Raw genomic sequence first — 25,845 nt, forward strand, 5'->3', positions numbered from 1 at the left:
GAGGCTTCAGAGGGAGCAGGACCTGCCAACACCTTGATTTCAGACTTCTGGTCTCCAAAACTGGGAGGCAATATGTTTCTGTTTTAAGCCACCTGGTTTATGGAACTTTGTTATGGCAGCCTTAGGAAACAAATACAGTGCCCTAGCCTGAACCAATCAGCTATGTCTTAGGGGACCAGATTTTATTGTACAAATGTGACTCTTTGCCATTCACCCCTATGGCTTGGGGGTTGGGGGACTTATTTCTAAAGAAGAATCATTGTGAGTTGGGTGGATAATCCAGAAAGTGGTCCTCTCCATCTCCTCAGAGCTATGACAGTGTGATTTTTATTTTCCAAACTACAATCCATTTGCCTAATAATTTTTATTGGTGATTGCCCTTGTCACTGTTTCTTTCTATTAATTAGACAGTAGACACAGATGTTCAAAAATATTTCTGAAATTTCTATGCTCATTTATTTATCTGATTGATTTACCAGTTTCCTGGCATGGAGTGAGAAGATTCTGGAGGTTTAATTTCTCATCTGGGTTCTAGGACATTGTTAATCCTTAATTTATGCCCTCCATGAAGTGCTTTATCTATGGCAATTTGGAATATCTAATTACCATGAACTTATTTCCTTTTTTGTGTGTGGGGGGTGGGTAACCAGGGATTGAACTCAGGGGCAGTCAGCCAATGAGCCACATCCCCACCCTGTTTTGTGTCTTATTTAGAAACAGGGCCTCACTGAGTTGCTTAGTGCCTCACTTTTGCTGAGGCTGGCTTTGAACTCTCCATCCTCCTGCCTCAGCCTCTGGGATTATAGGTGTGTGCCACCAGGACCACCAAGAGGGAATGGAGGTATTCATACAATGTTCCTGATCTTTTTAGAGTGAAAGACCAGGAGAATTCTTCTGGTGGAAGAAGCTGTGCTGTCCCCTTTTTGAAACGGGTCCCTGGCCCAGTTAATACATCTGATTTTCAGGATAAGGATGAGTCAGAAAATAATAAGGCTACATATTAAACTTTATAGTGAACATGTGCCTGGCAGATAGCAAGCAGTCAATACATGTCAGGTAATTATTAGCGACATGGCCAATAAACACCTCCCTCCCTCTTGCCACAATTCAACGTTCCTTATTCCCAAGGTCCTTCATTTTAAGCCTGAAAATGGGAAGGGGAAAATAATAGGCTAAATAATGGCTACTCTAAAAATGTCCATGTCCTGATTCCCAGAAATTATGTATATCTTACATGGTAAAAAAAAGGATTTTGTAGATGTGGCTAAATTAAGGATCTTAACATGGGAAGATCACCCTGAATAACCCAGGTGGGCCTATAATAATCATGAGGGTCTTATAAGAATGTGGTGTGAGAGTCAGAGGGAAAGGATATATGACAAAAGAAGCTGGAGTGGTGTGTTCAGAAGATGGAGAAAGGGGTCACACCCACGAAGGCTAATCGTCTCTGGAAGCTGGAAAAATGGATTCTCTCCTGGAACCTCCAAAAGGAGGGCACCCTAATCATACCTTGATTTTTTAGCTCAGTGAGACCTGTTTTGGACTGCTGACAGTAAGACAACAAACATATGTAGTTTTAAGTGACTAAATTTGTGTATAGCAGCAATAGGAAACAACTACAGAGGGAATCAGAATTTCTGCAAAATTTTTTCTCCTGGATTCAGGTGTCCTGTTTAATTGTAGGGTATGAGGTACACTGAATCCACTGGTACCTTTCTTGCCATGCCATCTAGCCAGGTTTTCACCAATTTTCAGACTTTACCTTCCACTTCTGCCCACCCAGGTTTATTTCTGTGGTTCCCAAGAATCTCCTTCCATTCACCCACCTTTGGGGCCTGATTAGCTGTTCTAACACTGGAGTTAAGTCCACCTGTTTGGGATTGGGATTACTAGAAACAGGTAAAAATTCAGGCTACAACTTCAACTGTACATATAATAATAATGAGAAACCTTTTAAAAAACCGGGACACTTGCTGGGCCTGGTGGCCCACACCTGTAATCCCAGTTACTTGGGAGATTGAGTCAGAAGGTTGGCAAGAGGCCAGCCTGAGCAATTTAGTGAGGCCCTGTCTCAATGGAATGGGGTGTAGTTGGGAGGTAGAACTCTCCTTGGTTCAATTTCCAGTACCACAAAACAAAACTGGGGCATTTTCTTCCCTAGCATCAGACCAAAGAGAAAAGCAGAGCAGGTCTGGGAACCAGAGGGACTACAAACTAGAATCTAGCTAGAAACAGCGAACTGCTCTACACGTTCTTGGATATCTGCTCACGGAATTTTAAAGTCTGAGACGTGGGCAGAAACTCCGGGCCCTTAGTCCAGGTCAGAAGGCTAGATACGGAGACAGAAGAGACCCCGGTCAAAGTAGAGTTTAAGAAACCCGGATCTGAATCCTGTTTCGAAGGAACCACGGTCTCTGGTCTCTCACTTCCTCCAAGAGACCCCAACAGAGCCTGCTTCGGGGTGAGCTCCTCAAAACGGCTGGACCGGGAGTGTGCACTACCCCAGTCCCTAATTCAGGTCCACGTCACTGAAAGGAGGAAAAGTATAAAATGCATGTCTCTGGCAATAGGCAAGAAAGGCACGTTGCCAAGAAAGCGCGCTTTTTCGCTCTTCTCTCCCAGAATAAAAGGCCGTTACTTTTATATTCGTGATGACTTTATTTTTTCTTTCCGTTCTGTTACTAGCTAGGAGCTAAACATTGGCCCGGCCCCAGGCGGCTGCTGGAAAGGCGCCCTCCAGGAGCAGAAGGCTCGCAGGGCGGGGGCGAGCTCGCGACTCCTCTGCCAGCACCGCAGGAGCCTTTCCAGGCTTTCCCGGTCAGGCCAAGTCCTTAGTCTGGACCCCAACAGCAGGGGTCGGCGAGGGGACTTCGGGGGACACTGGGGGACACTCTCCGCCTAGCCCGCCCCCACAGCCCCAACCCCCTCCCGCGTGCCCGGCCGCCGCTGGGCGGGGACCACCCACGGAGCCGCGTGCCCCGCCCCCGGAGGCGCCGCCCCGCCCCGCACGCTGCTCCCAGCCGGAGAAAGCCCTGCACAGTTCAAAGTGTTCTCAGTCCTTCCTACGCCAGGGTGGGCTGCGGTTCCCAAGCAACTTCAGATGAAGATGGAGAAGCCGGCCTGCGGGCCTCGACCAGGCAGAAGGATGGGCTTCTTCCTCTCATCTCCCTCCTTGGTCCAGCGGAGAGGTTCTCTACCGCAGCCTAAGTTTTGGGTGGTAACTTAATTCGGAAAAAAAAAGTTAACGTCTGGTGGTAGGATAAAATTACAACATTCCCAAATCAGAACTGAGAATCTTTCGATCTTATTCAGATCTGAGAGGCGTAGGTTGAGGTAGATGGGGTGTGGGGGCTAGGGAGGTACTGTGGCATTTAGGAGAGTCTCCAGTCTCCTCCTGGAGGTAGGGCCTATCGTCTGGACCCTTGTGCTTCTCCCCTTCTGTTTGCCAGAATGGAAAATTCAATGAGGCCAGCTCAGCCCATGTCAACAAACTTTTATTGCCACTTCTGGCTTCCCCAGCCCAGCAAGATTGCTGCTTCTTACACTGTAGAAAAACTAGATTCTGGTGCAGGGGGAATAGGGATAGGAGACATTTCCACACCTCTGCATACTTCCAAGTTAAAGAAAACCCCACTTGCTAGAGAGGGTCAGACAGAAATTCAAGGGCATGTATGGCTCAGTCCCACATCTGCTGACTGCAGAGTATAGGGACCATGGTTCCAAAATTTTCAGAGGGGGTGGGATGGGGTGGGGATAAATTTGGCAGCTGTTGTATCCCTTACCCTTGCTGCCATGTTTCCACGGAAATGAGGGAGGGCAGGATGTAGCTCATTCTGACTACCTGGGAGGATGGCAGGGCAGGCATTTGGTAAACATATCCCCTCTCCACTCCTACCAAACACACACAGCTGTCCCCAACCGACCCCCAAGCTCTCTCCCCACTGCCTGCTCCACTCCTTTCCCTTCTGGAGCTGGTATCATGCCAACTGGACTCCAGGCAGGGCTGCTGGTGTCTGCTCTCTGCAGCCAGGTCTCTCTGGCAGCAGCATCTAAGTATGTCCACCAAGCTCAGCAGCAGCCCTAACAAAGCTGTCAGTTGTAGTACCTCAGTGAAAAGGCAGCAGCTAGTACCCCCCACAACTCTCTGTGCAACTTCTGTTTCCCAAAACTTAAACCCAAATGTTTAAGGTTAGAAACAATACAAAATAATGATATGAGGACTAGGAAAGAGGAGAGGAGATACATCCTTCTGAGACCTGAGCCACCTTTGTGCCCTGCCTTCTGCCCATCTGGAGTTTGCTTCCTCCTGCTGGGTCACCAATGGTGGGGGGCTGGAATCCAAATCTCCATTGGATTGCCTGTCGCTATGGTGAGGAGGTGCAGGATGGATTCTCAGTACCACGGGTCTGCCCGATGCTGCTGATTGTAGAGCTGTAGCTTGATTTGGTCTTTGATCTGATTCACGAGGATCTGGGACAGCAGAATTCCCACCAGCTGGGAGAAGCAAAGGGAATTGGGTCCTCAGCATTGAGTGATGCCACTGTTTTCTTGACTCAGCCTTCCCATTGTGGCCAGCACCATCCCTTCCCCTGGCCCTCATCAATGTCAGTGCCTGACACCCCAGCGGATCCCCAAGTGCCCTCCCCCAAACAAAGGAGTCTTTGCACAGTTTGTGGGACCTACAAGTCTTACAGGGTAAGTTACCTGAGGAATGGCTAGGCCCAGTGCCACACCACCAAGTAAGAATAGGTTGCTGTGTATCCAGTTGACCAACTTGTCAATACAGCCATTGGTGTAGATGACTTTACTAGCTTCCAAGTAGTCAAAATCCTGCATACCTTGGCCACACATAGTGTTGATCACCGCCTGGAGAGACAGTTGAAAAGCCAAATGGGACTCCCATTCAAATATTTTTCGTTTTGGGTCCTGGGGCCTCTCACCGTTCCTAAATTCCTAAATTGTTAGAGAACATCTTTGAAGAATACTGGGTTAGAAATTGCTAAATGCACAGTTCCCCTCCCCCTTTTAAAATAGGGGCTGGGGATGTGGCTCAAGTGGTAGCACGCTAGCCTGGCATATGTGAGGCACTGGGTTCGATCCTCAGCACCACATAAAAATAAATAAAGATATTGTGTTCACCTAAAACAAAAAAATAAGTATATTTTTTTAAGTTGTAATTGGACACAATACCTTCTTATTTATTTATTTATTTTTATGTGATGCTGAGGATCGGACACAGGGCCTTGCACATGCTAGGCACGTATTATACTGCTGAGCCACAACCCCAGCCTGAGTTCCCTTCTTTGAGAGGTCTGGTCCACTTCTTGCTTTAGATCTGCCTCTCTGAGCCCTGAAGTGTGCTACTAGAGTGAAAGGTGAACAGAGCCTCAGATTGGGGAGAAGAAAAAAACACCTGACAAATGCCCTCCAGAACTGATTCATTAAATTAGGGAATGGAGTGCCCCAACAGCAACGGCCCTATTCAGAAAGTAACCCAGATCACTACCCAGGAGGAAATGAGGGGGGATGTTTGCTTACCTGGTTGGGGGTAGGCAAACAACAGGAGTAAGGCACAGAGCATCGCTCACGGCTAGGGTTGTCATCTGAGCAGTTGAAATACATATTCTGGGACCAATCCTTGTAGGAAATCCCTCCACAGCAGCTGAACTGCAAGAAAGCCCACTGCAGAGGTTAAAAGTCACCCACCCCTCACACTGGGGTGGCCAGGATAATTCTCAAAGAATTCTCAAAACTTATCTATGGCAAACTTCTACTTTTTTTTTTTTTTTTTGGTACCAGGGATTGAACCTAGGTACACGTAACCACTGAGCCACTCCCCGGTTCCTTTTTATATTTTATTTAGAGTCAAGGTCTTGTTAAGTTGCTTAGGGCTTTGCTTAGTTGTTGAGGCTGGCTTTGAACTCATGTTCTTCCTGCCTCAGCTGGGATTCCAGGTGTGCAACACCATGCCTGGTAAGCTTCCACTTTTTGTAAGTTGAATCTTAAGCTTGAGCCTTTTAGTTGCTTTCACCTGAAGAAATTTTCTTAATTTCTACTACTTTATGTATCTTCTTATAATTTACCGCAGTGCTCGATACTACAGTTGTGTATATATGTATTGTTTTGCACATTCAACTATAAACTCCTTGAGAGAAAGTTCTGGCTTTGTAGTTCTGCACAGCACAGATTCTGGAAGAAGAAAGTATTCAAAAATACTGGGCTGGTGGTGTAGCCCAGTGGTAAAGGATGCACTTATCATGCACAAGACCCTGAATTCAATCCCAGTACTACTAACAAAAAAAAAAACAAAAAACTACCCAAAACTACTGGCTAAAATAATTAAAGAATCAGTGCTTAAAAATTTACCTTAAGATACAGAAAACACAAGAGGGGAATCTTTAATATTGTGAGTCCATAATTACTTTGTGAAAGCAAATTGAATCCCAGAGTCAAGTGTCTGTTGCACCATAGAACTGGGGCACTGGTCTTAAAAGTACTGTTATTCAAATTTTAACTTTTGATTCTTTGCAGCATCAGTCACAATAGCTAAAAGGTGGAAGCAACCCAAGTGTTCATCAATTGATTACTGGCTAAATCATATGTAATTTTTACACTCCAAAATTATTCAGCCTTGGGGCTGGAGTTGTGGCTCAGTGGTAGAGCACTTGCCTAGCATGTGCAAGGTGCTGGGTTTGATCCTCAGCACCACATAAAAATAAATAAATAAAATAAAGGTATTGTGTCCAACTACAACTAAAAAAATACATATAATGTATATATAATATATAATATAATTATATATGATAATTATTTTATATATTTCAATTATTTTATATATATATATATATATATATATATATTTATTTATTTATTTATTTATTTATTTCAGGAAGGAAATTCTGACACATGCTACAATGTGGATGAAACCTGAAGACATGCCAAGTGAAATACATCTGTCACTAAAAGGAAACTATTGTATGGTTTTGTCCACATGAGGTACCTAGAGTAGTCAAATTTATAGAGAAATAAAGTAGAATGGTGGTTACCAGGGTGAGAATGTAAAATAAGTAATTAATGGGTACAGAATTTAAGCAAGGGAAGATGAAAAAGTCCTGGAGATGAATGGTGGTAATGGTTACAAAGCAATTTTCTTTTTTATTTGTTTGGTGGTGTTGGCAATTGAACCCAGGGGCACTCTACCACTGAGCTACACACTCAACCACTATTTTTCCCCCTAATTTTATTTTCAGACAGGTCCTCACTAAGTTGCCAGAGTTGTCCTTAAACTTGGTATCCTCTTGCCTCAGCCTCTCAAGTAGGTGGGATGACAAGAATGTGCCACTGGCTGTGAATGTTCTTAATACTACAGAACATTCACAGCCAGTGGCACATACATCTCTAGGGCTAGAGATGTAGCTCAGTGGTACAGTGCTTGTCTATGACATGCAAGGACCCAGATTCAACCCCAGCATCACAAATACAAAACAGTAAATTTTAAGCCAGAAATACTTTACCACAATTTTTAAAAATGAACTTTCGAATAAGTAATCAAAAAATCTGCCCAATTCCTCATAGGAACTATTTATAATAGTTTCTTACAAATCCTTCCAGAATGCTTTTGCAAATACGAATATATATTCTCTCCTCCCCCGACTTTTTTTTACACAAATGGTAGATTACTATATATACCATTCTGTGTCCTTAAAAATACTTTTAAGGCACTGTGTGTGTGTGTATGTGTATGCCAACATCCTTTCCAGAATCCATTACATAGCAGGTAACAAAGAGGCCTACCAACCTGAAGGTTGAGGTATCTCCTGGTATAATGCTAACTTTTACTTGAAGCCTCAAGGTCACTAGCTGACCCCACCAAGCTTAGCCCATACCTTCTTCTGGCCAAAATCAATGAGGTTCTGCAGATCCAAGTCATCTCGGTAGTGCACAATGGCATTGTTGATGATCTCATTCACTTTCCCCCGAGCCTACAAGAGACATGGATAGAATTAGGACATAGAACTAATCCCTAATTTATTCCTTCTTATAGAAATAACAGTAGACAAGGATCACTGCCCTCCCCCACCCCGTGATTTCTCTATAGTTTATTGTCATAGAAGTTGTGGGATGGCAGAGGGGGGACCCTCCACATAGAATATAGCATGGTCAGAGCCCCAGGGTAGCCTTTCCCATGCTTATGCCAAGCTCTAAGCAGCCAGGCACAGCTTGGCTCCCTTTCCCATCCCATCCAGGTGTATATGATGGCTACTAAAGTTAGTGCAGCCAAATGGCCCCAGGCCCCTTTCTGTTGCCCCAGCTCTAATCCTTCTGCCATGCTTCACTTCCCACCACCTCCCATTCCAATTTTCTTTTTAGACACTGGATATTTCTCTCAAATTATGAAGATCAATAACTTACCAGAAAGCTTCCTCCTGAAACACATTCAGGAGGCCTATGTCCTTCAGAGGCCCAAAGGGTTAATGAGAAGCCCTATCAGCTTTGCTGGATGGAAGCCAGGCTTCAAACCACCTGTCCTTGCAAATATGGGATAAGCAGGGAGAGTCTAAAGGAGGTATCATGACAACAGCAATGACCTCTTGTCCTTCATTTGTGGACACCCAGATAGGAGAGAAAAGAAGCATGTCCTCTCCTCTTTAATGCCAAAATGGAAGAGGTGGATATATTTATGGGCCTGGGTTCCAAAGAGATACTGGGACATCTCTCAGGAGTGGGGAAGAATCACACATTAAATTTAGGTCAAAGTTTAGGGCAGCAATCAAAGATCAAAGGTATTCCCTCCTCAGATCATCCTTCTTTGAGTCAGTCTTGAAATCAAAACCAAGTCCTAATAGGGGAGATGGCCAGTTCCCAGGAGCCTTCATCAAGGTCCTCAGGTGCCAGTGGGCAAGAGAAATGCTGGACTGCTGTCACCATTTCTCAGAGTTACAATGTCAAAATAACCCAGTATACCTCAAAACATTTATCGACTGATTCAAAGTAGAGAAACTAATTGCTTTTTTTCCTTCTCCTCGCCCCCCCTCCCAAAGATGATTACTGAGAAGAGGCACTGACCTCTAGTGGACATAAGAGGATTGCATCTTTTTAGACTCAGCAGATCTGTTTATCATTTTAGGATTTTTACTAAGCCAAAAGGACTAGAAAACTATGAACTAACTTAGCGGCTCTCAGTTTCATAATTGTCTACCTTGCTCTTTTTCTGCTCCAATATATTTTCTCATAATTTTTTTCTACAGGGCTGAGGTTGTAGCTCAGTGGTAGAGTGCTTGCCTAGCATGTGTGAAACACTGGGTTCGATCCACATCACCACATAAAAACAAATAAATAAAATAAAGAAATGTTTGGAGCATGATATTCCCTTAAAAAAATTTCCGTCCACAGTCCTATACTTTGTCCCTGGTAATCATTTGCCTTTTGAGAAAGGAATTCTGTTTTTGTTTGTTTGTTTTGTGTGTGGTACTGGGGATTGCATCCAGAGCCTCATGAATTCTAGTGCTTTCTAAGCAAGCCCTCTACCACTGTGCTTCATACCAAGCCTGGAATTCTGGTTCTTAATAAAAAGGACTGTCACTGCATGGCACACCACCTCGAGATATGGTAAGCACTGTTTAAAATTGTGTGTTCTTTCCCCTTAGCTTCCCTCTGTCTTCTCAAAAATTTATTTTTAAGGAAATAATTTTTTTAAGGAAATGTTGTCTGTGGTCCACTTGATCACTGACTTTTACTTTGTCATTTTCCATTAAAGTTTACAGGTCATTTTAACTTCATGTTTATAGAATTTTCTTCCCTGTTGGCCTCTCAGGCTTTCTAAGGAAAACATTCTACAATTGCAAAATTCTCTTTAAATATGGTGACTTTAAAGGCCATTTATTCATCCCCAAGGAGAACCTTTCAAAGGCTGATGTATCTCTGGGGAAGGAACACTGTGGTTAATTAATTGGGCTAAACACAAGCAGAAACCTTTCCTTTCTCCCTCTGGGTCACATCTGAAGAGGCCCCTAGGCTCCCAACCTTACCTTGTCTGAGAAGACGAAGCCCAGCACCCCAGCAGCCAGCTGTAGCAGGAACACAATGGTGAGGCAGAAGGAGAACTGTAGGGAGAAGGCAGGAAAAGGAGACCATCTGTTATCATCCTGGGCAGCAGCCCATTCTGGGGCTGTGGGGAGTGTTGGGGGGCCACCAGGCATTTTCCCCACATTTCACTAACATGGGAAAGGCTCCTACCTCTGGACACTGTCCTGGGGATGACCACCCTATTCTGGGTCACCTGGAGCTGAGCACTAGTGAGAAGTGGACAGCATAGGCCTTAGGGTGGGACAGAGGAGCCAGAAACAGAAAGGCTATAGGAATAGTATTAGGAGGCTCGGAGAAACAAGGAGGAGGGAGCCATTGTCTCTCCATGGGGCCCTTGACCACTCACCGTCTGCAGGAGGCAGATATTTTCACGGAGGGATCCAATACAGCCACAGAAGGTGAGCAGGAACATGAGGACACCCACCACAATCAGCAGGATGGCAGGGTCTACCTCCAGGTAAGCCAAGGCTGCTTCTGGGAGAGAGGCCTACCCTCAGTCTGAGGCTGATGCCCACTGAAAGGACTCCCGAACTGTGGTCCTTCCTCTGGTGAGGCAATCTCCAGTGTGGCTGGGTGAAGGTTATGAGGAGGAAATGCCTCCTTGCTATGGGGAGGACTAAGAGGCCCAAGCAGGGCTATGGCATTTCATTTGAGGAAGTAAGGAAGTAAGAGCCTTATTACTGGGCTTAAGAGAGGAGCAGCCACTTTCGCTCCAGAAAAGAATTAGAATTGCTTTAGGCTTGCCAGCTATCAGATTCTGGAGACTTTGTACAGAGAAAGAGGAATGGAGGTTGAGTTACTCCAGGACAAGCCCAGGGCGGGTAAAGCCCTAGACTGTTCTGTTACCAGATGGCTGGATTCTCTCCTAGACAACTCCTAAACTTCAAATGTAGGCATACCTTGGGACACTCAGGAAAAGCCAGGTGAATTGGCACAGATGTGCTGGCATTTTGGAGTAGACCACCCAGATCTCACTGCTGCCTCCTTCAGTCCTGTCCCTGCACCTTCCTGCAGGAGCTATGGGGCTGAAGGGGGCAGAGGGGAAAGAGACATAGCAAGAGCCCTGGGGAAGTGAAGGGAGACCTGTAGCTCACCTGCGTGTTTCATCAGCCTGGCATAGACACCCACACCTACCATCACCATGGAAATCACCTGTGGAGACAGGGAAAGAACCAGACCCTGAGATTTTTGGAAACCAAAGAACCCTGAACTCTGTGTGAGTATCCTCCTGGGACAGCAGAGGGTCAAATTTTCCAGGACCCAAGGGGTGAGTATATTTCTCTTCTCCCCCAATGATACTGCTGATAGTATCTGCCATGAGATACTATCCCCAACATTATCTCATTCAATCCTCATAGCACAATTATCTTGTGAGGCAGATAGTATCCTCATTTTACAGATGAGGAAATTAAGGCAATTCAAGTTTAATATAGAACAGTGATTAAAAACATGGGCTTTCCCAGGGGCCTGAGGGTGTATATAGCTAAATTGTAAAGCATATGCTTAGCATGTAGGAGGCCCTGAGTTAAATCTTCAGCACCTAAAATACCCCATCAAAACAGAACACAACAGAAAAAAGTAAACACACACGCAAACACACACTCTGACTCTGGAGTGAGGCAGATTTGACCCCATATGAGACAAACTTCTGAGACTCAATTTCTGTATCTGCAGATGTGAATTGAGAACAACTACATTGAATGAGATTACTAAAAGAATTAAGTAAAATAATGCATGGAAAACATAGTTTTCTTGCCCAAATTCACATAGGAATTGTGAAGTTTTGAATTCTGATCCATCTACATTAAGGAGAAGGTCTTACAGCTAAAGCAGGCTCAGATGGATGCATACTCCCAGCTCTCTGACCCTACTAGAGGTCAACAAAGTGTCTGGTTAAAAAAAAAAAGAAAGAAAGAAAATGTACTCCAATGTGAAAGTCTGTGCATGAATATGCGTGTGTAAGTACCAGAACTGCCTTTATAAATTTTGATTCCATTGTGGGGGAATTTCATGGCTCCTCCCTGAGAGAAGAAACCCATCAGAGACTACTGGGAGTCCCCAGAGGGGCCTTCTCAGCCCCTCAAGCCTCCAGGAGTGCTGAGAAACCCCAGTGTGTACCCCGCTCGGCTACCCTTCCTTTCTTTGCTCCCAGTCTCCAGGCTGGTGCTAAGCAGCAGCTGACTATCACCATGGCAATAGATGAGGCCAAGCTCTGGCAGGGGAGAGTTCTCAGCAGCAGGGACTTGACCAACTCAGTAGGGAAGGAGATGGCTGGCTAGATCCACTGTCCTCCAAGACAGAAACCAGCTGGAAAGAGCCACCCTGTGGACTTTTGTGGGAGGAGAGTTGGGCCCCTAGAACAGGTAATAAGGTCATAAGATAATAAGTTTGCTGGGAGAAAGATGTTTTTCCTTATGGGAGTTGTTTATGAAGGTCCTCTGCCATCTGGCAAGGGAGGGCTGGTGTACTCAGAGTAAATGGCAAATCTCTTATATAAAACCATGTCTTTCAGGATCCTTCTCTCTGTATCCACTGCCTTCTCTCCTTGCCTCCATCATCTGGCTTTGGTTCTGCCTTTGGGCCCATGTATTATTAGCCAGCCCTCACACTCTGTCCAGGAGCAGCATACAGAGCTGCATGTGGGACTGGAAGTGCCAGCTGGCTTTTTGTCCTACAGCACCACCAGACTTGGGGAGAATGAGGGAGGCAGGCAAACCCCAGGACAGAGATCCCAGCCAGCCCCAGGTCTGAAGGCCAGAGTGAGCAAGCATCTCTGCCTGCCCATTAAAACTCACCATACCCAACTACAATTCTGAATGTCATTTTACTGAATCACTTAAAAATTTGTATCTATCTGCTTCTTACTGCTTTTTCACTTGTTAAATTTTTACTAGGGTAACTGGGTATGGTGCCACACACCTGCAATCCCAGGCTCAGGAAGCTGAGAAAGGAGGATCACAAGTTTCAGGCCCAGCCTCAGCAATTTGGCAAAACCCTTCAAAATAAAAAATATGAAGGACTAGGGATATAGCTCAGAGTGCCCCTGTTTTCAATCCCCAATGCCCCCCACTCTATTTTTTTTTAACTAGGGTAAATAACTTTCCACAGAGATGGTCTCTGATTGAATCATAACACAGCTAAAAACAAGAAATACACAGTTAAGGGAAATCATATATCACAGTACAACTTAATTCTATTTATGGGGCTGTAATTACAGTAGTTGCTTTGTCTCTATTGGTGGTAGATGAAATAATACCCCCGCCCCCGCCCCAAGATATTCCAGGTCCTAATTCCTGGAATCTGTGAATATATTACCTTACAAAACCAAAGTGACTTTACAAATGTGATTAAGAATTTAGAGATGGGGGCTGGGGATGTGGCTCAAGCAGTAGCGCGCTCGCCTGGCATGCGTGCGGCCTGGGTTCAATCCTCAGCATCACATACAACAAAGATGTTGTGTCTGCCGATAACTAAAAAAATAAATATTAAAATTCATTCTCTCTCTCTCAAAAAAAAAAATAAAAAATAAAGAATTTAGAGATGGGAAGGTTTATCCCTGAGGGCCCAGTATAGTCAAAGCAGACTTTATAAGAGGGATGCAAGAGGTTTAGAGTCAGAGAAGGAGGTACAACAACAGAAACAACACTGGAGTGATGTGATCAGGAATATGGGCAGCCTTAAAAGCTAGAGTAGGCAAGTACATGATTCTCCATTAGAGTAAACTAGAAGGAGTACTGTATTGGACTTCAGCAAGACCTGTTTTAGACATTTGTGTTGTTTTAAGGCATTACATTTGGGTAATTTGTTACAGCAGCAACAAGAAACTAATATATCATCTAAATCCAATTCATCAGCTACTATATTTGAGGTATTCTGAGGACCTATAATCTATATGCTATATCAGGGAAACCAAGATCAATTATATTCTCAACCTTGGCTTACATTAGAATCAGCTGGAGATTTAGGGGTGGGGGAGAAATTTTTAATGCCTGGGTTGCACCATAAACCAAGTAGTTTATAATTTCTGGCACTGGGACTTAGGCAACAGTAGTTCTGAATGCATTCTGGGTGATTCCAAGGTGCAGCCAAGTTTCAGATCCTATAAGCCTAAAACATAATCAGCCAGGGACCAAAGGCAGAAAGAGTGGATACATCAAAATCAAGATTAAGACTTTAATATTACTATTAATATTTAATATGATCATTAATGATGCCTCTCTGAGCTCTCAACTTCTTCATTTCACAGCCTGACACTTCCATTCTTGTCCTTATTTCCCACCCTGGATTCCCCAAAGCTACTGCCATTCCAAAGTTAGTGCTGCTACTGTTAATAGCATCTAATTTTAGAGCTGAATAGAACTTTAGAAATGGGATCAGACAGTCACCTCTTTATATAGATGAGGCCAAAAGAGCAGAAGGGACTCTTGACCAAGTTCATATAGGTGCAGTGGCAACATCTGAACTAAATGCAATTTTCCCATCTCATTCTGGTAATCTTTCCACAGTATTGGTTTTGGTACAAAATCCTTATAATATCCACAATATCTCCAATGACCTCCTTTCATGGGGAGATGGAGATAAAGATACTTCTTTTCTTAGGACAGCTTTTCACATGCAGGCCAGAATGAAGCCTAGCTGGAAACTTTTAAAAGCTATACACAATTTTCAAAATAGCTGAGTCTAGCTTTTAGCAAAAGGTATGTTTCTGAAAAGTTGTCTATAAAATTAAATAAAATAGTTTGCATGCATCAGTTCCTTTATCCTTATGTGAGTAATCACCTTGTAATAAAAATAGCCATTGCGGGGACTCCTTGGAGAAATGGCTGATTCTTGGACTAGGACAGGAAATATATAAGATGAGCCTGGAACATCTTGTGCCAGAAAGTAAATAAGGGCTTAAAAACAAATAAAAACAAAACTCCCACATCAGTGTAGGTATGCCAAAGGGACACAGGAGAAAACCGCAAAAGCCCCCAATAGCCAATTCAAGCATCAAGAAAAGACATACTGAATTACTCTGCATAGGATAAAATAGATATCTGTGAGTCCATGATGATACAAATAAATGATTTACTAAATAAATAAATAATCAGATAAATAGGAAAGAAAAAACATATATCCCACACAGAATAATTCCAAATAATTTGTATAAATACCCTCAAGGTAGTGGAGCACAACTCCTTATTCCTTATGTGTGAACTATACATTGTGACTTTCTTCAAAAGACCACAGTAGGGAAAAAAGAATAAAGATACAATACAGAAACCTGGCAAACATGACCTCAGCAAAGTGATCAAGGTCAATATCAACAATAAGGATGTTGATAAATCATTGGTATGATGTGATGAAAACAGTACTTTACCTCTGTGTTCTTCCATTCCAAAACCCATAACCCTGGTATAACCATGAGAAAAACACCAGGCAAAGTCCAATAAAGGGGCATTCTACATAATACTGAGCAGCACGCTTCAAAATCTCAAGGTCATAAAAAACAAGAAAAATCTAAGAAGCTGTTATAGCCAAGAGGGACCTAAGGAGACAATGACAGTTAAGCGTAATATATTATCCTGGATGGGATCTTAGAACAGAAAGACATCACATAAAAACTGAGGAAATCTGGATGAAGTATGAACCATAATGAAAATGCCATTAATCAGCAGCTTAGGAGGCTGAGGCAGGAGGACGTCAAGTTCAAAACCAGCTTTAGCAACTTAGTGAGGCACTAGCCAACTTAGTGAGAGTCTCTCTCAAATAAAATACAAAAAGGGCCGGGATGTGGCTCCATGGTTGAGTGCTCCTGGGTTCAATCCCCAATACTAAAAAAAGAAAATGCCATTAATTGTAACAAATATATCACACTAATGTAAAATGTTAATAACAGGGGAAACTGGGGCTGGGGATGTGGCTCAAGCAGTAGCGTGCTCGCCTGGCATGTGTGCGGCCCGGGTTCGATCCTCAACACCACATACAAACAAAGATGTTATGTCTGCCGAAAACTAAAAAATAAATATTAAATTCTCTCTCTCTCTTTAAAAAAAAAATAACAGGGCAAACTGGTGTGAGGTATATGGGAATTCTAAACTATTTCCTCAAATTTTCTGTAAAACTAAAACTGTTGTAAAAATTGTCTTTTGTAAAGTCACCCTCTATTTTTTTAGTTTTATAAACACACACACACACACACACACACACACACACACACACACACATATATATATATATATATACATATATATTTTAGTTGTAGATGAACGCAATACCTTTATTTTGTTTATTTGATTTTTATGTGGTGCTGAGGGTTGAACCAAGTGCTTCACACATACAAGGCAAGCATCTCACTACTAAGCTACAACCCCAGCTCTAAACCTATATTTTTTAGTATCAGATTTTTTAAAACTGGGGTCCATTTGTATACAGTTTTACATACTTCAATCAGGGTGATTTCCCCCAATCACACCAAATAATAAGGCAGTGGACCATAAAATTGTTCAGGTGACAGAGCATCACGAGGTCACAATGATCACCTGTGGTATACACTATAGATTTTGACATATTAATTTTTAGAACTTTAAAATACCATTACTGATTTCTAATTTACAGTCTATATCTCATTGTCCTCAATTATTTTCATAATGTTCTCTGTGATGGATTCTCTTCAGGATCAACCAATGGTCATGCTTTTTTTTTTTTTTTTAAACTGGGGGTTGAACCCAGGACACTCTACCACTGAGCTACATCCTCAGCCCTTTTTATTTTTAAATTTTCAGACAGGGTCTTGCTAGGTTGCCAAAGCTGACATGGAACTTGCAATTCTCAGTCTCCTGAGTTGCTGGAATCACCAGCATGTGCCATCATACCAGCCTATTTTTACCATTTTGAAGTATATAATTTAGTGGCCTTAACTGCATTCACACTGCTGTGCAACCATAACCACCATAAGGTCACAAAGTTTTTTCATCACCCCGAATGGAAACTCCATACCCATATTGTCCACCTTCTTCCCTCTTCTGATGCTTGGGAACCACAAATCTGCTTTCTTTCTCCATGGATTTTCCTATTCTGGATACTTCTTATAAATGGAATCACATAATGTGTGGTCCTTGTGGTCCTTGAGGTCTGGCTTCTTCCACTTAGCATGATTTCAAGGTTCATCCATGTTGTAGCATGATTGAATAATATTCTATTATATGGATGTAATACAGTTTGTTCATGTACTCATCCACTGGTGGACATTTGGGTTGTTTCCACCTTTTTTTATTAATATTTATTTTTTAGTTGTAGTTGGATACAATATCTTTAATTAATTTATTTATTTTTATGTGGTACCGAGGATTGAACTCAGGGCCTTGCCCGTGCTAGGAGAGTGCTCTATCGCTGAGCCACAACCCCAGACCCTGTTTCCACCTTTTTACTACTGTGAATGGTAGTGTTGCTATGAATACCTATGTACAAGTTTTGTTTGTTTGTTTTTTGATACCAGTATGCATTTAGGATTTGAATTGCTGGGCCATATAGTAATATGTTTAAATTTTGGAAGAGCTGTTGAACTGTTTCCTACGGTAGCTGCACCATTTGACCTTCCCACCAGCAAAGTATGAGGGTTCAAGTCTCTTTCCACCCTTGACAATGTTCATTCTGACATTTTTTTGACACTGACATTTTGATGAGTCCGGGCCCACTGTTTTACAGAATGTGTCTCAATTTGTTTCCTGACAATTAAATTCAGATTACACATTTTTGATAGAAATATTACACAGATACTGTTGTGTTCTCAGTGTATCATGTGAAGAGGCACAACAAATTAATTTCTATCATAGAAATAAGGAGCAATTTTACTAACAGATGATATAGCTGTTAGTGTCTCTGCATCTCATAAAACAAACAGGCAATACTCTAATTGTTTCCTAGTTTTCCATAATATTTGGTTGTTAAAGGTCTCCTTCCCTATGCCTTTTGCTAGCACTTGCTGGAAGATAAGCAGCTGCAGGCAATAATAATGTTCATGGGAGAAAATAGAAAACAGAAAATTCTCTCCATTATCTTGATATTTTTCTTGCAAACTAGAGAAAGACAACCACAGGTTTGATGTTTGTGAGGAAAAACCCTTATTCTAGCCCTAAGATACTACTTTGGGGCCATTAGCACCAAGAGAGGAAAGGCTGCAGGGCCCCAAGTTTAGGTCCTAAACAATGATGTCATCAAGCCCAATGCCGATAATTACAGGCAAACTGGTTCCTGGAGTCCTTTTCCATTAAATTGTACCTTAAGACCAAGGTGGTATGCCAAACTCTGAGTAGCAGACCAAGGGAAGGCCCTGAAAGACAAGTGTGGGCTCTGTTCCTACCATATATATGAAACTTTGTGTGTGTGTGTGTACGGTACTGGGAATTGAACTCGGGGAACTCTATCCCTGAACTACATCCCAGCCTTCTTTATTTTTCATTATGAGTCAGGGTCTTACTAAGTTGCCAACGGTCTCTTTAACTTGCTCAGGCTGGCCTTGAACTTTCAATACACCTGCCTCAGCCTCCTGAGTCCCTGGGATTGCAGATGTGTGTCATCACAGCTGGCCTGAAACTTCTTTGTAAACTAGAAAACAAAGGCTTTCATTAATTATCATCTCCCTCAGGCTAACAGTGGGCACGTGAACAAAGCAGGTTCAGGTTCAAGGCTGGCTCTTACCTAGACTCAATCCCCGTCTACTTTCCATTCTCTTTCCTCCTTCCTGGAGGAGGCCTCATCCTAGTTCTGTAAGCCCACCCCTGGCAGGTGATTCTAGGAGCTATTTCCAAGAACAGTCTAGTAGTTACCTTCTAGAGTGCTAAGGACCAGATATTGGGCTGAACATTTGAAGCATGCTATCTCATTTCATTCTCACCATAACCCCAAGAGGGCGTTGGTATCTCCACTTTATATAGAACAGAGGTTCACAGAATTCAAATAACTTTGTCTAGTTCACTTAGTTGGTGAGTAGCCGAAGTGGGACTGGAACCTAGATTTGGATGTCCCCAAAGCATTATGACTTCAGCCGCATGGCTGCCTTCCTGTCTTTGCCTCACAGTGATCTTAGGATCTCATGCATTCATCGGGGGATACTACTTGGGGCAAGAACAAACAGGGGCCTGCAGTTCTCTTGGGGAACAGCTGGCAATCTCTAAACTGGGTGGGGCTCAGGCAGGGGAAGGAAGATAGCACGGGGAGGTGACAGGGTGCCAGCAGGGCCTAGAAGGTGGCTCAGAGGAAAGTTTCTAGAATGGCATCCTGAAAAGGAAAAACACAGTATAACCATGCAGGCCCACCAGCCTGAGCAGCCTCCAAGAGAAAGCACTGGCCTCCTCTATCTCCATATTCCAAAGTCCAATCTACAAGACTCGAATGAAGCAGTCTCAGAGTCCACACCTCCTCCTTGGAATCTCTCTCCCTCTTCTTTTGAAAGCAACAGTGTACAGTGACTTTCTGAAGGGAATCAAAACCCTGTACTTGGGCTGGGGCATGTAGCTCACCACAGAGTGCTTGCTTAGTATGAGTGAGGCCCTGGATTCAATCCCCAGCACAGGGGAAAAAACAAAAACCAAAACCAAAAAGCCCTGTCTACACAGAGGGAAGTTAGAGAGAGAGGTTTCCACCTCTAGTTAGTTTCTTAGAACTTACTCTCCTTATTTCTGGATGAAATCCTAGAAGTTATAGCCTACTAGACCTAAAGCAGGGTTCCTCCCTCACTCCCAAGATCTGTGCATGCTGGTGATCTGGAATGGATGGCACTGTCCCATTAGAAATCCACAGCTCTGTATGATATGTCAAGATCATTGTACTGTCATGTGTAACTAATTAAAACAACAAACAAACAAAAAAAAAAACATTACATTTCCACAACTTGGAAAAAAAAAAGAAACCCACAGCTCTTTCATTGCCAATGCCTGGGGCCAGCCCTTTAAGCATCTTCCTCAGGCCATCAATAGTTCTGGTTTTCCCAGGTTATATATGAGGAAAGAAAGTCCATAAGGGGTCAGAGCAGTATAAACATTCAAACTCATGGTTTTGAATGACTGGCCTGATGTATATTCTCTTATCAAGATTCTGAGAGGCATTCTATGTTTTCTTTTATTCTTTTCAACAGTTGCTTTATGTTTACAATTTTCTTCTTGGTACAAGGCAAGCAGAGCAGGTAGGCAGGCATGTGACCTGCACCACAAAGGGTATGGCTTTAGTCTTCATTTTTTGGTGTTTTGGATTTTTGCTGTTGTTGTTTTTATAAATGAATCTGACCATTTTGCTTATTGAAGCTTTCCTAGCCTATGGGGAAGGTACAGAGAGGAGGTGGGATCTGGAGGTATTTGAAAGCATGTGTAGTTGGGGAAGTTGGGTAGCAGGAAGGGCCTTTGCCACCCAATGGATTTTTGCCAGATTTGATGCCTAGTTACTCCTGGAGGCTTCTGAGCCAGATTACAAGATATGGTGCTTCAGATGTTCTGGGGCAATTCTGAGTGTCCTAGGAACTCCAGTACAATGGTATTGGATGGGGGAGTGGACATCATGAAGAATATGACTCTCCAATTGGACAGGCCTAGGAAGACCTAGATGGGGGTCCATATATGCTTCAGTGGAAGTGAAAAAAAATCCAGATGCTATAGACAATAATCATATGTGGCTCTGACAGTAATGCTGGGGGTGGGGATGGCTGCCATTTTTTTCTGCCTGGCTTGAGGGGAGGGTGCCAGGCCAGAGGACGCATGGACAATTACACCTTACCACCAAGAATGTTCAAGTACCTAAGGCTGTGCTGCATCCTAACAGACCAGTGTCTGTGAGGGAGGGAGAGTGGAAGGACATTAAGCTTTTACCCACTGAGCTTTACTCTCTCACTTGCCATGGAAAAAAAAAAATTCAGTGAACACCCACTTTGTGCCCAAAACAACTGAGTACTGGGAATCAGGAAGTGAATAAAGCAGTTCCTACTCTCAGAAACCTGAAGTCTGGAGAGGGAAACAGAAAAACGAACACACAATTGCATTACAGGTAGCGGGGTGTGGCGATCAGTATATACAAGGTGCCACGGGAGCCTAGGGGCAAAGCTACCAAAGATACATGAGCTGAGATATAGGGGCTGAAGATCTGAGCTCTTGGGCTCTTCTTGACTCAACAGGATCTCTAACTGCTACCCTGAGTGGGAAAAAGGGCCAGCAATAGAGGACTTGGGCAGCACTGATAATATTTCTGACAACATATGCCCAAGGCTGATAAAGCATGTACCATCCTTGTGTCTTAACTCAGCACCGAGATGTCCAATGTAGGGAGATGAGGAAAGGCAGCTACTTCTCCAAGGTTTAAATACAACTTCTAGGCTGTAGGAGCAACTACTCTATGGCATAAAAACCCAACAATCAGTCTTGAAGGAACATGATTCTGGGGAGAAAAATCAGAACTCCAAGACCAAAGGGGAAGTGAGATTTGAAACATAAACAGGAGGAATTGGTCCTGGTTCCAAGGGAGTCCGCAGCTTTCTGAGTCAGACTCCAGATGCCCCAAGAATTAGGGCTTCTAGAAGAGCAGCAGAGATAGTGCTGCTCACTGAGTAGGAGTCCAGGTGATGCCAGCCACCTTCCTAATGTGTTTAAACACAGACACAAACACCTCCTCTACAAAGCACCCCAGCAGCTGGCATGAAACTCACTCTGCCTGCAAAGGTATAGGCCATCAGTCCTAGCCATGGGTGTTTACAGGCAGAAGAGGGGAATTTGTTGAGGTAGTGAAAGCTTGCAAATAAGAAAGCATAGTAACCAGTCCCTGAAGTGGGAGGGAAGAAAGTTGACCCCTGATCTGGGGAAAGCCACTCTTCGGCTCTAGTTGCATGGGTGTACATTGTAGCTGCGGCTCTGGGCCTGGGAGAGAAATGACACTCGATAATCACTGAAAAGTATTGTACCCTAGGAAGGGCAATGTCCCAGGGATACCAGGACACAGATTCATTCTTAGATCCAGCTCCAGGTCTCAAGAAAGAAAACAGTACCCAAAGTGATTCATTCATCTTTAAATAGTTCACAAAGGCAGACACATTTCTCCTTTAGAATAGAAAGATTAAGGACAGAGAGACAGATACATTGGCTTAGGGTCACACAGTAAGTTGGTGCCAGAAAGAAGCTGTGCCTCTTATCCTTTTCTGTGCTATTTATAGAGACTCTGACTTTTTGAGCTCATAGTAGGACCAAGAAGGGGCTCTACTCTAATTTGGGGTGGTGCCAGGCTGGCTAGCCAGGTCCTCTGACCTTGAATGAAGTATTTCTTACCAGGGTAAATATGTCTATGAAGCCAAACTCTCTCTCTTTAGCTGTGACCTCCCAAAGTCATTTGTCTGATAAAAGTGAGCAGGGTGGAACACAGAAGTCCAAGAAATGACCATAAACATCAGGGTAAGATGCTGTTGCTGCAGCATACAGATAACAAACAGAGATTTGGCTAAGAAAGAAAACCAATGAGAACCTGAGCTACCTAGGTTGCTAGTGCTGGCTCTGAAGATATCACGTCCTGGCCTGGCACACTCAACGATATGAAGAAGACTTCATTGGCACTTGTCCCTACGGGGTAGTACATTCCCCCTATCCTAGCGGAGGGTGATGAGGGATTTTTCTTCTGTTTTTCCCCTAACCTTGGGCAGAAACAGAAGCCACACCACAGGAAGTTGGGTTGACTGGTTAACTACTAATACCGTCACTACCCCAGCTCTGGTAGCAGCCATCTGGGTCAAGGACTTCCCCTACAGGCACCCTGGTTCAGTAGAAAAATCATCATACCAAGCCTGCTACCAGCTGTTGGACCTTAGAGGAAACATTTAACATCACTATGACTTAGCTTTCTCATACATAAAATGTGGATGCTGGACAAGATGCCTGCTAATTTTTTTTTCTAGTTCTAGTTCTAGAACTGAGAATTTGATAGAAGCCCAAACTCCAATTTTCCCAAGAGTACAACGGCTGAGAGTGAGCTGTCATCACCACCCTCTGGGATTTCTCTCATTTGTCCCAACAGGCTAGCACTTATGTACTTTGTGTCTGTACTTCACACCACCGCCCCTGTGAAACCTTTCCAGCAGCTGGCTCAGATGTCTGGTCTGCTCCTTCTCCTAGGAAATATATTTTAGACTCACAATTCTTCCCTCCTGTAAATCTGAAAGTAAAGGTCTCAGGCTGAGGTGGGCAAGGATGACACACTCCCAGAGTGGCAGCTCTGGTGTGATAGGAGCAGGCAGAGAAATGGGGAAAGGACTTTTCTGTGTTCTAAAATCCAGAGGAGCTCAGGGACTCTCTAGCCATGAACCAGGATGGAGCTAGCATTTCGCTATCTGGTCCAGCTGAATTCTCAGCTCTGGCAGAGTATTTCTGCCAACCCTAATCACACTGGGTTTCACTTTATGGCAGAGGGAACAAAGGCCTGCAGACTTGAACATATTTGCCCAGCTCAATCAACAATGATGATGGCACACTGGGGATGGAAACCTGGGAGCCTGGAGCCCCAATCCAGGTATTTTTTCCACTTTTTCCAACCCCAAGAATGTTCTGAAAGGATCCCTAGCCTTCAAGCCCAACACAAGGTCCTATTTAAAGAGTCCAGGCTCCAAGACACGTCTCGTCCTGAAAGGGATAGGGCAAAGTTTGGGACAGTGCTGGGATGGGAAGGACATCCGACCTGGAGGCCATTCCTCTCTCTTCTTTGTTGGAAGGGGCATCTGAAGACGCCTCAAAAAGGAAGAGATGCAACCCCTTGACCCATCCTCCCTGAGGTAAAGAGCTGAGGCTTGGGGTTTTCCTCCCTCTTCTTTGCCAGCGGGGCCTCCCAGCCTGTTGGCCTGAAAGTCCCCAATCGTGAATGTGCCAGGGGGGCTGCCCTGACCAACAGGAACACCTGCTCCACCCCTGAACCCACCGTTTTGGCCTGCCATAGACCCCTTGTCCTTACTGAACCCTCTGCACCCCTCCCCACGCCCTTTCCTGAAGAGGCATCAATGTAATGTCCCTCCCCAGGAGAAATGCCCCCAAAGTGTCGTAAATCCAGAAAACTAGGCAATGCCACTATCCCCGCTCGCTTGTCACCGGGCATCCCGAGCCGCCCCCTCCTCTGCTGCGGGCAACCCCTGCACCTCTAGGGGTACCCTGCCGCCCAGGTACCCCCAAGACTCACCCAGAAAAGCATGTTGAAGAAGAAGAGCAGGTATTTCACCAGCGGGCTGACGAAGGAGAACTCCTCCCCGTAGGGGGCCGGCGCCCCGGGTCTCCGTGCCATAGTCCACCGCGGCCGCCCCCGGGGGCCTATCTCCCAGCGGCGGCCGGCCCACCTGCGCGCCCCGCGCCCGGGGACATGAGCCGCGCCACCGCGGGAAACCGCGCGGCCCCGGAGCTTCGCCGCGGCGGGAGCCGCCGGAGCAGTGCGTCGCAGAGTCGCGCGGGCAGGGAACGGCGCCGCCGGGAGCCGCGGGAGCCACCACCGGCAGCGTGAGCTACGGAGACTCCACCGCCGCCGCAGGACCAGCCCGGCCAGCCCGGCTCCCAGGAAACTGGGCCGGCCCCCGGACGCCCATTGGCGAGGCTGCCAAAGCCTGACTTCTCATTGGTCAATGGTTGATGTCACTAAGTATCCAGCCATCCCCCTCCTGCGAGAGGCGGGGGAGACACCTGTTCTGTGAGGGACAACTTGTTAAAGGGTCAGCGGTTCTGTCTCCTCCCTGGAGAAGGAAAGCATCCCAGACTGCAGCTGCTCAAGGAAAAAAGAATGAGGAAGAGGAATGCGCACTGCATTCCACACCCACGCCCTCCTCCCAGTTGCGGTGCACACATGCAAACACACACATACGTTAAAATCAACAAGTACGCACTGTGTGTGTTGAGCAATGCTCCGAAAGCTGTGGGAATGCAAGAGAATGGAGATAATCCTGAGAAGGATGAAAATAAAACCAGGGAGACAAAACTAACCAACGGGTAATAATCGGAGACTTTAAGAGCAAATGCAATCCTGTGCAACTGTGTCTTTTAAATGCTTATTTCAAAAATCCTATAACCCAATAGTGGAGGTTTGGAAACATCGTCATCAATCTTTCCATCCTAATTTATTACTGTCGCAATCCCCCCAACCTGGTCCTCTTTAAATCTTGGTCTACATGCAGACACCGTTTTTAACGTGCTGATAGGACTTGCACCTATTGAATTTCATGTAGGTAGTGGATGTTGTAAGTTGGGTTGGCTACAATAAGTAATAAGCAATGAATTTCAGGGAGAATCTGATTTCACTATCATTAGAATGATCATAGATAGTTTAATCTCTGCAGACTCATTTTGTTTACTGTTAATTGGGGAGCATCCTGGCTGAAGCATGTCAATGTAAGGATTAAATGAGATGATTCATGTGGATCACTTAGCACACACCTCTCACATAGAAGAACTCACTAGCTGGAGTATTTTGTTTTAACAGAATTTAGAAGCCAATATGTAAATATGATTACTGTGCAAATAATTATTTTATATTTGGGAGAAGTTTAGCAAAGATATGACAAGTGAGATTAGAAAAGCAGAGACGGAGGGAAAGTGTTATACATGTGGACAAAAAGATCCAACCAAACTTGGAGGTCCAAAAACACACCATGTGTTGATTAAAAAATCAGCAGATTACTTTTGGCCAGAAGATATGGTATGCTCAGTAACACTGGCTAATGCCAATACATGTCAACTTGAGTTAAAATTGTGGAAGGACTTGAATATCAGATCAGGAAGTTAG

General features: G+C 44.3%; 1 protein-coding gene across 11 annotated transcripts; it reads right to left on the minus strand.

The window, feature by feature from the left end:
* Positions 1-2,638: 2,638 nt before the first annotated feature.
* Tspan33 (tetraspanin 33) lies at positions 2,639-24,450 on the minus strand. 11 transcript variants are annotated; one of them, XR_003584786.2, is made up of 10 exons: positions 24,259-24,450; positions 11,181-11,238; positions 10,433-10,560; positions 10,029-10,103; positions 7,887-7,982; positions 5,539-5,667; positions 4,705-4,866; positions 4,400-4,494; positions 3,783-3,841; positions 2,639-3,221 (listed from the first exon to the last, which is right to left on the minus strand). XR_003584786.2 is itself a non-coding variant. In XM_027950096.2 (9 exons), the coding sequence occupies exons 1-9, from the start codon at positions 24,358-24,360 to the stop codon at positions 3,194-3,196; spliced, it is 870 nt and encodes a 289-aa protein (XP_027805897.1). In that variant the 5' UTR covers positions 24,361-24,450; the 3' UTR covers positions 2,639-3,193. The 11 variants fall into 11 exon arrangements, 5 of the variants coding, with proteins under 5 accessions (XP_027805897.1, XP_027805896.1, XP_027805900.1 ...); XR_003584784.2 differs by having other exon boundaries at positions 4,266-4,494; positions 24,259-24,445; XR_003584782.2 differs by having other exon boundaries at positions 4,257-4,494; positions 24,259-24,445.
* Positions 24,451-25,845: the final 1,395 nt, after the last annotated feature.

Source organism: Marmota flaviventris, chromosome 1, assembly GCF_047511675.1.
Source record: "Marmota flaviventris isolate mMarFla1 chromosome 1, mMarFla1.hap1, whole genome shotgun sequence".
NCBI classification, from domain to species: Eukaryota; Metazoa; Chordata; class Mammalia; order Rodentia; family Sciuridae; genus Marmota; species Marmota flaviventris.

Excerpts from the sequence above, each read along its gene's own strand:
- Tspan33 (XM_027950095.3), bottom strand. The coding sequence starts at position 24,360 with ATGGCACGGAGACCCGGGGCGCCGGCCCCCTACGGGGAGGAGTTCTCC. Across the intron at positions 5,668-7,886 it reads TTGATTTTGGCCAGAAGAAG|TTCAGCTGCTGTGGAGGGAT; the intron begins GTATGGGCTAAG and ends GCTTTCTTGCAG. Across the intron at positions 4,495-4,704 it reads TGGGCCTAGCCATTCCTCAG|CTGGTGGGAATTCTGCTGTC; the intron begins GTAACTTACCCT and ends TGCTTCTCCCAG.